Here is a 12,546-nt window from a genome sequence, read left to right as displayed (position 1 = left end):
CGTCGCCCGCCTAGGGTTTGCCCCCCCTCCGCCTCCCGCGTCCCCGCCGATTCGGCTCGATTCGTGCTGAAGCGGGCTGCTCCGGCCCGCCGCCGGCTGCCGCCCCCCCCGGCGGGTCCCCCGGTCAGCCGCCGCCGCGTTGGGAGCTAGGGTATCGGCTCGCCGCATTGGTTGGCGCGCGCATGGCCATGGTGCCCAACGGGCTCCTTCCCAATGCGTCGGCGGGGGTGACGCGGCGCCTCGACCCCGACCGCTGGGCCGTCGCCGAGTCCCGGACCGCCGAGCTGATCGCGCGCATCCAGCCCAACGCCTACTCCGAGGGCCGGAGGCACGCTGTCTACAACTACGTGCAGCGCCTCATCATGAACTGCCTCTCCTGCCAGGTATACGAATGGTGTTACAACTGGATCGATTGCTTCCACAAGTAACAGAGATTAGTGGCTTGCAGTGTCTGTCACTTCTCCTTGGTCTTCTGCAGTGCATCCGTAGACATGGAGTTAGTCAGGTTGTTTATGCTAGGTTGCTTGTTCTAGCTGAATTAGGTCGCTGCTGTTGTATTTGACAGGACAAAGAGTCCAGTTGACCATATACTTCCCTCTCTCCCCAATAGTTGTCTGTCTGAGCAGCACAGCTGGTTATACCAATCACTCACACCACAAAAGGCTTATGGAACTACAACATCGACCTTTACTATGATATGATATGCAAAACCAGCATCTCTTTGTCAGGAAGATTTTGAGTAATCCTGTATTGTAGCCCTGATTCAATCCTACTTACTGGTGTACCTTATGGAATGAGCATTTGTCTAAGTACATTGGTAGATGTCAGTGTTGAAGTAGTCCCTTACCTGTTTCATTGTTTGCCTTTCTTGCATACAAGTTTTTTTTTGCACTAACATGTTGCCACTTTCTCGGTGTTGCCTTTTTTTTTGCGTGCCTCAAATATATTGTTTCTGGTGATTATATGTGTTTGAAATATAATTGATCTCACTCTTTCAGGTTTTTACTTTTGGATCAGTCCCTCTGAAGACTTACTTACCGGATGGTGACATTGATGTCACCGCTTTCAGTAATAGCGAAGAATTAAAGGATACCTGGGCAAATCTAGTTAGGGATGCTTTGGAGCGTGAAGAGAAAAGTGAAAATGCTGAATTTTGTGTAAAAGAAGTTCAGTATATTCAGGCGGAGGTAGTCTCTCTCTGATAAGCGAAACATGATATGATATTATTTTGCAGTTAATTTCTGTGGTAACTATATACCTAGAGCAGTGTTGAATTAATACGTTTGCCTGCATGCATGTGCATGTTTAATTAGTACCATTGCTGTATTTTGATTTGTGCCACATGTAGAACAGAACAAATACAAGTACACAACTCATCGGAAGCGATAGTTCAATTTATTCATATGCTCTCCCTTTTCTTCCCCGGAAACTCTTGCGATTCACAGATGTCTGTGGACATTCTGTTTGTGTCAGAATACTCTGACACCCTTACAGTCTCTTTGCAAGATTTGTGATAGAAAGCTGGCTACTCACTACAGTAAGATGTGCTAATCTATTTTGCCTCACTAAAATCAAGGTGGAAGGTTGGGATACTCCCTACCTTAAGATGCGCTACCCTATTATTATTATTATTATTATTATTATTATTATTATGATGATGATGATGATGATGATGTCCCAGTGCAACATATTGCGTAATGGAAAAGTACTTCGAGCTTTCATTACCTGTATTATGCTGTCTTAAGATGCGCTAACCTATTAGTTCTCAGAATAGGGAAACATATCTTCTGTTTAAGTTACTTTGTATTATGAATTATGGTTCATTACCTGTATTATGCTGTCCCCATCCATTTGGTATCATCCTAATGTATTTCGTGAATCATGTACAGGTAAAGCTTATCAAGTGTCTTGTGGACAACATTGTTGTTGATATCTCATTTAACCAAGTTGGTGGATTGTGTACACTTTGTTTCCTTGAACAGGTGTGTTCTCTTGTTCAAATCAACTGAATGTGTATACCATGTGCAAATGACCTGCTGGAATAATTTTTTTCTGTATATCACTAGGCACTAGCTAACACTATCAAATTTACTGATTTACAATGCCGACTATATGGCTTTGCTTATTGCATATAGATTCCAGGATTAAAACTAGACTTTCCTGCCTATACGCTTCTAATGGATTTTCATTTTATTAGGTTGATAGCTTGATCAATCAAAACCATTTATTCAAGCGGAGTATCATATTGGTAAAGGCATGGTGTTTCTACGAGAGTCGTATTCTTGGAGCTCACCATGGTCTTATATCTACTTATGCATTGGAGACCCTTGTTCTGTACATATTTCACGTGTTCAACAACTGTTTTACTGGACCACTTGAGGTGATTTGTTGTCTCTTGCATTTTACTATCCTTGCATGAGAATAGTGCTTATCTGTTACTTTTGCAATTGCAGGTGTTATACCGTTTCTTGGAATTCTTTAGCAACTTTGATTGGGAGAAATTTTGTTTGAGTTTGTGGGGGCCAGTTCCTATAAGTTCACTTCCAGATATGACTGGTAATCTGATATATGTTGCTTACTTTACTGCTGTTTCATAGTTAATTGTAACATGGTAGTTTTAAGATTTTTTTGTTGTTTCATGCAGCGGAACCCCCGCGGATGGACACTGGTGAATTGTTGCTGACCAAGGCCTTCCTGGATAGATGCAATCATCTGTATGGAGTTATGCCTCGCACCCAGGAGAACCAGGGTCAACCATTTGTTTCAAAGCACTTCAATGTTATTGATCCCTTACGAGCAAATAACAATCTTGGAAGAAGTGTCAGTAAAGGTGATTATCAAACTACCTAAAAGATTCTAATTGAAGCAGATGAATTGAGCAGAGTTCATGCTTGGTGGTTTTTCCTATTGCTGCTATAGTGCTATCAATAGGCTCAGATTCTATTCACTAATACTTTCTAATTAAAAAATGAATTATTTGGTAAAAATTATGCATAATTGTTACTCCCTCAGTTTCGTTTTACTCTGCTTATTAGATTTGTCAAAAGTCAAACTTTGTAAAGTTTGACCAAATTTATATTTAAAAATATCAACGTCTACTATACCAAATAAATATAATATGAAAACATATTTCATGATGTAATGATATACATTTTATATTGTGAATGTTAATAAACTTTTGTGTAAACTTGGTCAAACTTTGGAGAGTTTGACTTCAGACAAACCGAATATACGGAGTAAAAAGAAATGGATGGGGTATCTACAAATAACATGCTCTAGCTTTTCAACTGGTGGAAGCTCACCATTCTACTGATGTATCTAGGCAAGTAATAAATATTCACTCCGTCCCATAATGTAAGACGTTTTTGCAAGCTAAACTAGCTTGCAAAAATGTCTTACATTATGAGACAGAGTAGTAGCTACAAGGAATTACCCGTCTGTGCACGTGCTCTAAATGGTTTTTGCTCTAGGTACAGGAGTTAGGTTTCCCATTTTGGCCAAGCCAATACATGGTTGATTAAGAGATGATATCTGTAGCAATTTAAACTATAATATACATTGTTTGTTTGTACACACTTACATATATTGTCTTTGTAGTCATTTTGCTGCTGTGGCTGATCATCCTCTTGAATACAGCAAGTTTTATATTGTATTTTCTTGTGCTGATAGAGAAGTTCCTGTTACTTTTTCAGGCAATTACTTTAGAATACGCAGTGCCTTTTCTTTTGGGGCAAAAAGGCTGGCAAAGTTACTTGAATGTCCAAATGAAGATCTAATTGCTGAAGTAAATCAGTTCTTTACAAATACATTGACAAGACATGGGAGCGGGAACCGTCCCGACGCACCTACACCAAATCTGTTTCCTAAACATGCTCTGAAGGTTGTCCCTGCTGAAGCGTCAAACAGCCACGAAAATGCAACAATGCCCAAGAAGAAGATAGAAAAACCTAAACTTCGAGCTAATCAGGGCAGTCTCACTGAAGGTTCTCACAGCTATGCTGAACCTATTTCTCAACAACCTCAGAGAAGTGATCTACGCCCTCGGAATTCACCAAAGGCAATTCATCCTGCTGTTTCTCATGCACAACACCAAAAAGTTAATGTGACACAACCCAACACCAAGGTCTCTGAACCGCTTGAAAGGAACAGGTCTGGTGGATCAATGCCAAGTGAAAGGGATGGGAGAATGCCAAATGCTCTCTTTGTTAATGGCCGAAATGGGCAGAACATGTCTCCATTTGCAAGAACCCAGTCTAGTCCTGAACTGACAGACCCTTCTATTGATGGATATTCTTGTGGAAGGCGAACTAGAGTGGTAGAAATGGAGAAGCCTGTGAACAATGATTACAATAGTAGAAGGAATAACTTAGTCCCAGAAGTGCCTAGCAACCACAGCACTAAATCCTCACAGGATGAGTCAATGTCTTCCATGAACAGTTCATCTCACCCTAGTGCAAAAGCAGCTTCTGAATCAAATAGTGTTTCCAGCAGCTATCATGAAGACAATGGTTTCGTGATTAACGAAGAACTTCCTTCTGTATCTGAGGCATCGGAGATGCAGCAGGAGGAACATGCTCTAGTTAATCTAATGGCATCAGCAAAGTTGCATGGTTTCAATGGACAGGCTCAATTGCCAATGCAATTACCTTCTCATATGTCTGTAGCATCTTTGCCCTTACTGCCTCCAACAGCTTTTCCTCAAAAACCTTTTGCCGGGATTCCACCAACTAGCTTAATTGGGAGCCAGTGGTTGCACAACATGCAGTTTCTCCAAGGATTTGTTCCACCACCTATGGCCCATTATACTTACAACCCTTCGTTTGCACCAAACACAGAGGATGGTAATGAGAGTGAAAAAAGTACTACATCAGATTCGAATCTTGATCTTGGCAACACTCAGTATGAGTATGGTATTCGGTTGTCTAGAAATTTCAACCATGAAGGAAGGGATTCACATGTGCATCATTTTGATGACAACAACCGTTCCTCTTCACCTAATGGTGTATCTGCCCCCCCCTTGGACAGGCAGATGCAATATACTGTTGAGGATAGCGGAGTAGTAGAGGAAAACTATACTAACATGTTTCAAAATCAAACAAGTAGAGAAGTCAGGAGAAATGCCCCCATGAGTAGTGGAAATTTGAGAACTACTTCACAACCCAGTTCTTCCAAAAGCAAACCTCTGTCAGAGAGTTCGTGGGATGAAAGAGCTGCAAAGACATCACGAGCTTCGAGGGACAAATGGGAAAAAAAGCCTGCCTTTCCAGCCCCTGCCACAACCACACTCAGCATAAGTAAGACTGGTTGGCAGACAGGAAATACCAGTGACCATATGCCGGCAGAAGCTGATGAAGGCGCCAGGAATGGTGTTGTAGTGCCAGTTATTAGGCATGAAGCTTCTGACATAGCAACAGGGTCTGTCTCGTCAGATCCATCAAGAACTAGTCAAGTACGGAATGATTTTAACGCATCATGGATGCCTAATCCCATGTTTGCACCTTTTCTTATTGGTTCCTCTCAGCAGAGGCAAGCTGATAACTCTGGACTGACTTTTGTCCCAACAGGTCCACCAGTTCCTTTTGTTGTGCTCCCATTTGTTCCTGGCAATAGTGATGGATCTGTTCCACAGTTCGAGGGAAATGACGGAATTGATCAGTTTCCTGTCAATGTTGCTGTTCAAAATTTTAGTTCACTCAATGATGTTCACCAACCTGATAACAGTGCTACCTCAACAGCATCATCCAGTACTGTAGCTAATCCATCTTATGATCACAAGCCTGACATTCTAAACAGTGATATTGCCAGTCATTGGCAGAATTTACAATATGGACGATTCTGCCAAGATGCACGCCCCATGGGTCCTGTATTATACCCTTTTGCAGTGCCTCCAGGGTACATGCAAGGGCATGTTCCATGGGATGGGCCTGGAAGACCACCTTCACCGAATGTCAACTGGACACAGATGGTGGGTCCTGGCCAAAGAGCCTTTCCTATGATGCCAATACAGCCTGCTTCAGAAAGAGTTACTGCTGTTCCTCCGCACTATGGAGAGCATGCACCCAGATACCGTGGTGGAACAGGAACCTACTTGCCAAATCCTGTAAGCTCCTAATAATTCGTTCATTAGTCTTACCTTATTGCAAACATAACATGCTTATTCTTGGTATCTCAAAAAATAATATAGAAGAACGAGCTTTTGTAAATTTACTGGCTTTAGCAGTATAGTTTGATCAGCATCATCTTTCTGAAATGTAATATCATTTGTCCCAGCTTGTGATATGTCATACTCCCTCCGTTCCTAAATATAAGACCTTGTAGAGATTCCACTATAGACTACATACGGAGCAAAATGAGTGAATCTACACTCTAAAATATGACTACATACATCCGTATGTAGTTCATAGTGGAATCTCTAAAAGGTCTTATACTCCCTCCCACCGAGTTAGTGCTAGATACATCCATTTGAGGGACAAGCTTGGGACAAGTTTTTTCGGACAGAGGGAGTATTTAGGAACGGAGGGAGTAGGTTTTAAGTTGGTAGCCAGCTGCATTCCATATTACTCAAACGATCTAGTGGAAAGGGGCATGCTGTTATTGTCAAACAGAAACAGATGTATTTAGGTATCCTTTGAATTGGTACGGCCCAGATTTATACCGTCTATTGAGATCGGAAGCTCCACATCGGCATAGATGCTGAGAAACAGACTGTCTTGATCCATCCATTTATGACCCTACTGTGAGATTGTAACATTTATACTCCCTATGGAGGGAGTATATTTTATGGATGAATTTGTGTCATAGGTACAATTAAAAAACGGTAAATGTGTTTACCTGTAATATTCAAGAGAAGATATTCTTCAGCTTGTCATGAATGCAGTTTGTACCCCAGAAACAGGCAGAGAGTACCGTTACCAAGTGGCTGGTTCCAGGATGCTTAGTAGTAACCGGTAAAGCCTAGTCAAGAAGCATTAGTAGTAAAATAAGTAGTAACCGGAACCATCTTCTTGAAAGTTTCCTTAGCAATCCATCAACTCAAATGTTGCCACCGATCTGGTTCTGTTGTACTAAGCAATCTATCTTTGTACTTAATGTGGTTATAATACCCCGTAAATATTAGATCGCTACAATGGTGTGAATTTTAGTCATCACTCATCGCTAAGTGAAAGTAGTAATTTTCCTCCAAAAGTGGAAGTAGGAACAACTTCAGTATCCCCAAGTGTAGTGTGCACATGGTGTTGGCAATATGGTTGACGGAGTCTCAGCTAACTGGAGTGACTGGTCATCTGTTGCTGCATGGGAAACTCAAGAGCTTATATCATGGATATAAGATATTCTGGGTGATGTGTAGCTCTATGCCCCTACTTGTGTGGTTGTGCCTCAAGGGCAATATAGTTTATCAGGCGATTCTTTATGAACGTGATAGTTGCTTTACGAACATGATAGTATTTTAACTGGGAATACTAAGCTGTCAATTCTGTTCGTTGCATTTTCTCAGAAGGTTCCATTTAGGGACCGAGAGCGTCCCTCGAGTTCAAGATACTTCAGAGGAGGTTATAATAGTGACAAGGGTGACAATAGTGATAAAGAAGGAAGTTGGGCAAACTCAAGACAACGAAATACAGGCCGCAACTATGGACGTAGCCAGTCAGAGAGGTATGGCATGAGGTCTGATAGGCAGACAACAGATGAAGGTCAGTTTGACAGGCAGCGGAGATCCTATAGAAATGACTCACACAGGCATGAGGCAGGTGCTCAATACCTTGGACAGGGTCAATCTCATGGATCCACAAACTCTACTCACAGACCAGGGAATATCGCACATGGGGTTTACTCATCACCATATGCAGTGCCAAATGGTGTTGGTGCTTCAGATTCACCATATTTTATGGTTTACCCATACGAACCAGCTGCAAATCATGGCTCTTCCTCTGAACCGCTTGAATTTGGTTCACTGGGGCCAATCTCTATGGCAGATGATGGTGATCTACCACAGCCCACTCGCCAAGTAATGGCCAATGGCTTTTATGGGCAAAGACATACTGCGTTTAGGGCTAGTTCCTCTCATTCATCTCCTGATCAACCATCCTCACCTCAACCTCGCAGGTAATACCCCTCGCTTGTCTCTTTTCTTGCATATCATTTATGTATTATTGTTTAAGTGTGAGCAGTTACTGTTGAAAACCAAATTATTGATGTATGATATACTTCATTTTTATTTGCGTAAAGAAACTGGTAGGTGTTTCTATGTGCATCATCAGAGTTAGTGTGATAACAATTGCTACTGTCCTAGCTAGAATTGACAAAAAAAATACCTAATGAGTGATATGTTTGGGACGCACTTGAGTTTTAGCTACTTTAACTTTCACTCTTCAGCGTTTTCTGCCGCCCTTGAGGATATGACCTGTCGAGCTGACATTTTTACAATGCTTTTTTCATTATGCTGGATATGATGGAGCTGTGAAAGCTTTAACTTTGGCACATCAGTAGTTATGTTCATCAAAACATGGAATAAAGAATGAAGTGGAAGTTATCTCAGGGAAAACACCGTCATATATCTTTGGATAGCTATTTTCTGTTGAGGAGCTATTCAGTTATTGTTGGCTAACCATATTTTTTACTACCGAAAGAGAGGATAATTGATATCAGTCTGTTTCATATAAGTAGTATTCTGATGATTATTTTACATGGTAGTTACTTGGTTCTATTCTTCAAAAAATGTGTCATTAAATGAATTACAGTTTGATCAAATTACATAATAATTTCATAAACTATTCAGTTGGCTTCTGTGGAATGCTTTCTTGATTGTTACCGTTGTCAGTATTTTGCAGCATTTGTTGTCACCACCTGATCCTTTTGTTTTCTCTTTTTTCTGAAGGTAGCTGGAAGGATACGATAGCTTGGCTCTGATACTGAACCGATGCACACCCTTCAGTTATATTTAGCTCTGGTGCCTGTGATTATGTCGTACACAACTGCATATTGTTGGACCATCTGGTGCCCAGAGTGCGAATGTGCCTTTAGCTGTAAGCAGCTGGTGGCCGGATACCTCACCAATATTTAGTTCGTCCAAAGAGACATCAGTCAGCAGCAGGTCATTTTACTGGCAAGCAGCTGATGATACTTTGAGATGCCTCGGGAATATTTAGTTCCATGGAAAGACGCATCAGTCATCTCAACATGCTTTACTGGGCTTTTTCAGACTAAAGCAGAATTATCTTCTGAATAAACCATGGAACCGGGAAGACGGGAATATATCCTCTTATTGACCCAAAGGATATGATCAAGGAAGGGTTAAGCGAGAATGCCAGCCCTTGTACTGCCATCTCGATATCAGAGACAAGACTGGGAAATCATCGGATTCTACTAGTACTGCCTGGACACCCATCCAGAGCCGGAAGCTAATAGTGAACTCGTGTCACTTGGCAGAAGCAAGATCATGTAATCATGTTTTCACATATGGAAAACTTTTCACGTTAGATGTATTAGGGTTTAAGAATCTTGAAGTTGAGTTTCTAGCTTCGAGGAATATGATTATCTGTATTACTCTTCGGCTAATGAAAAGATCGATCGCTTCGTTTGATCAACTTCCTTTTCAGACGTGCTCTCTGTGATGGTTTTACTCACGTGCAGTTTGATTTTGGTACAGGGAGAATGTCGGTTGTATGCTCATCTCTTGTGTTGAGCAATCTGATGCTCTGTCAATCGAGTTTCATATCCGTCGGTATTCAAATGGATTTTTGAACTATCGAAGTGCGCCACCAGTTACTTTTCCTTATGGGTTTGTTGGTGGTAAGGCTTACACTAACAGTTAACTGACGGAGAAAATTCAAATTTCGCATGGAGTACTACTGACATAACAAGAGGCCACTATTCCCATTGACCTTTTTAAACCATCAGCTGTTCTGAACTAGATTGTGTATTTGCCAACTGTTCATCCCCCCCTCAGATCAAATCTCTCTTTCTCTAGTAATAACTATGCTACCACTACATCCTGCCGCTGTGGCAAGAAGCAGCTCTGCAGTGCCAGAACTCTGTTTCTGGCGAGCAATTGAGTCGGATGCTGCAGCGTGGTCCGTTCATTCCCCAACTCTTTTCCTGAGCTCTGTGATGAAGTCCTCCTTCTCCTGGTCCGTCATCCCCACCGTGGAGCAGTCGCCGACGCCCCACTCGGCGCCCCGCAGGCAGTACTTGTCCTGGATCTCCCTCTCGTTCCTGATATCAACAACAAATTTTGCCCCGAAAGAGATTGATCACATGAACATGGGACGGAGTCAGTTAGAGAGCTTGGTTCCAGCACAGGAGTGAGCAAACAGACGTGAGCACGAGCACATACTTCTGTTTGTTCTGCTTGGACTTCTCCAGCAGCTCCTTGAGCACCTTGGAGGACTTGAACCTCGAGTCATTCTCCGCGTACTTCCTCTGGTTCTCCGCTTCAGAATTCATTCAGTGCAAATTAACGGAAAATAAATAAATTGATATGTATTAGATGAGATAGTGTAGAGCTATTAGCTAGCTGAACCAACCATTCCATTTGTCCAGGAACTCGAGCCGGGGCATCGGGGGCGCTGGAACCGACTCCAGCCCGGTGGACCCTGACAGGATGCCGGCGCTCACTGCAAGTCCGCACACAAATTTCAACGGTGTTGGCCGTTGTCGTACGTGGAATGGAAACATACGTGATTGACTGTGTGAGGAATTTGCACTCTACCTGGGGTGGACCAGAGGGCGAGCGAGAGCGAGACGGCCGCAGGGACGCCCAGGAGGAACGCCCGGCCGCTCTTCTCCGGCGCGCTGCAGCGGGCTCTCGGCGGCGGTGCCGAGACGGTGGCCGGTGGCGCGCCGCAGAGGACGCAGAGGCCGAGCATGGCGCCTCGCTAGTGTTCAGTGGTTTCTTGCTCGTGCTGGTGGGCTGCCTCAACGTAGGCGAGAGGATGAATGGATGGATGAGCCGTTGAGCTACTCTGACTGACGTGGGAGGTTGCTGGTGGGCGGATTGGGGAAGGGTGGGCGCCACTCTCACTACCTGTTCTCTTGTCAGCCACGAACGATGGGGGTGATCCCGGAGATTGCCCTTTGGATCTTTTTCTTCTGTGTATGTATGCGAGTCTTGCAGCGGCGATCAAACGATACGCTCGGAGTTTGTTTGGTTCGCGTACAGTGGCGTAGCCAGCCCAATAGATCAGGGTGGTCCATCAATAGAAATATTTACATAAATTTATTTATTTTCAAAAAAATATTGTTTACTACATTATATACAAGCTATGGGGAAATTCCAGGGTGGTCCATGGACCATCCTGCCACCCCCTAGCTACGCCACTGTTCGCGTAGAAAACTTGGTGGGATTGCAAGGAAGTTGGCAGATACTCCCTTCGTTCGTTTCATAATGTAAGCGAAATCTTTACTTTTTCGCCTGTTTGGCTATCTACGTGGCTCCACGTTCTAGCTTGCTCGGTTGTTTTTTTCTTTTCTTTTTTTACTATGTGCAATGCACGTTAATCTGAAAGTATATTAAGTGCATGCAGATATTAAATAAGATATTATTTGCGTGTTATTATGTGATTAGTACTATATTTGGCATGAAATTAACTGCACGCTAAACGTGTTGATCGCTCGATATTGAAGCAGTCTATGTCGTTGGATTGACATGATTTGATGGCCGAGATTAATTGGACCTGCCTCTTTGGGTCTTTTTATATTGATATAGATAGATATAGATGACTTAGCCTGCATGGTGTTAAAGTCACCTTAAAACCTGGCTAAACGCTCAAATTGACCAACACTAATGAAGAAATATTCCCTCACGGCATCACAACCAAACGCATGCAAATCTACCACCCTCCACGTACTTTTCTATGAGCTCTTACTCTTCTCCACTATTTGGTTACTGTCGTAGTTATGTCACTGACAATAAGTCAATAAGTATTGGGGTGTGTATGAAGGAGCGTTGTATCTATTGAAGGATGAAGATGGAGACACGGCCGAGTGTATCATGATCTCAACTAGGCAATTGTTTTTGTACTTCACTTATATTTGATTGAGCATGGTGATATGTTTTGTAGAAATCATTAGGACTCTATTGCTTCACTTAAATCTTTTGAGAGAGTTGAATAGGAAGTGGTAATTTGCATGAGTTATATGGTTGGTCAAAAAATAATGGTATACAACCGCGGTATGATAAAAACTTGCATGAAACTTGTAGATCATTGAATATGATAGGTTTGATTCCTTGCAATAGCTTTGGGATATTAAAGAAGGAAAAAGTCTATTTTACTACCCTGAACAAAGTTGGTGGTTCACATCACCCCTTGATCTATTTTTCTGCCCCTTTCACCCCCTGATCAAATCCATACCAGACAAAAAAACCCCTTGGTGGTTTGTCTCGACCTGGAGCTGACGTGGCGGTGGACAAGGGTGGTTTTTACCGGCTGGTGTGGTAGAGATGCCCCCACCGTGTGAAAAATTCCCCATTCTCTCTTTCTCTCCCGCAACGAAATCCCTAACCCTAGCTTCCATGGGCGGCGGCAGCGTTACCTCCACCACCGTGTC

The 12,546-nt window shown here is 42.7% G+C and overlaps 2 protein-coding genes across 2 annotated transcripts; one reads left to right on the top strand and one right to left on the bottom strand.

Moving 5' to 3' along the window:
* LOC123085036 (uncharacterized) lies at nt 1-9,597 on the top strand. The gene is made up of 9 exons (XM_044506594.1): nt 1-383; nt 999-1,187; nt 1,890-1,982; nt 2,198-2,380; nt 2,454-2,556; nt 2,645-2,830; nt 3,693-6,100; nt 7,496-8,103; nt 8,876-9,597. The coding sequence occupies exons 1-9, from the start codon at nt 183-185 to the stop codon at nt 8,877-8,879; spliced, it is 3,975 nt and encodes a 1,324-aa protein (XP_044362529.1). The 5' UTR covers nt 1-182; the 3' UTR covers nt 8,880-9,597.
* Nucleotides 9,598-9,813: 216 nt separating this feature from the next.
* LOC123085037 (uncharacterized) lies at nt 9,814-11,033 on the bottom strand. Its single transcript, XM_044506595.1, has 4 exons — nt 10,709-11,033; nt 10,524-10,613; nt 10,334-10,430; nt 9,814-10,212 (listed from the first exon to the last, which is right to left on the bottom strand). The coding sequence occupies exons 1-4, from the start codon at nt 10,863-10,865 to the stop codon at nt 10,077-10,079; spliced, it is 480 nt and encodes a 159-aa protein (XP_044362530.1). The 5' UTR covers nt 10,866-11,033; the 3' UTR covers nt 9,814-10,076.
* Nucleotides 11,034-12,546: the final 1,513 nt, after the last annotated feature.

Source organism: Triticum aestivum, chromosome 4A (assembly GCF_018294505.1).
Source record: "Triticum aestivum cultivar Chinese Spring chromosome 4A, IWGSC CS RefSeq v2.1, whole genome shotgun sequence".
Classification (NCBI taxonomy): Eukaryota; Viridiplantae; Streptophyta; class Magnoliopsida; order Poales; family Poaceae; genus Triticum; species Triticum aestivum.
This window is presented reverse-complemented; position numbering and strand designations above follow the sequence as displayed.

Excerpts from the sequence above, each read along its gene's own strand:
- LOC123085036 (XM_044506594.1), top strand. The coding sequence starts at position 183 with ATGGCCATGGTGCCCAACGGGCTCCTTCCCAATGCGTCGGCGGGGGTG. Across the intron at positions 384-998 it reads TGAACTGCCTCTCCTGCCAG|GTTTTTACTTTTGGATCAGT; the intron begins GTATACGAATGG and ends TCACTCTTTCAG. Across the intron at positions 2,381-2,453 it reads GTTTTACTGGACCACTTGAG|GTGTTATACCGTTTCTTGGA; the intron begins GTGATTTGTTGT and ends TTGCAATTGCAG.
- LOC123085037 (XM_044506595.1), bottom strand. The coding sequence starts at position 10,865 with ATGCTCGGCCTCTGCGTCCTCTGCGGCGCGCCACCGGCCACCGTCTCG. Across the intron at positions 10,614-10,708 it reads CGCCCTCTGGTCCACCCCAG|TGAGCGCCGGCATCCTGTCA; the intron begins GTAGAGTGCAAA and ends GCGGACTTGCAG. Across the intron at positions 10,213-10,333 it reads TCCAAGCAGAACAAACAGAA|GAACGAGAGGGAGATCCAGG; the intron begins GTATGTGCTCGT and ends TGTTGATATCAG.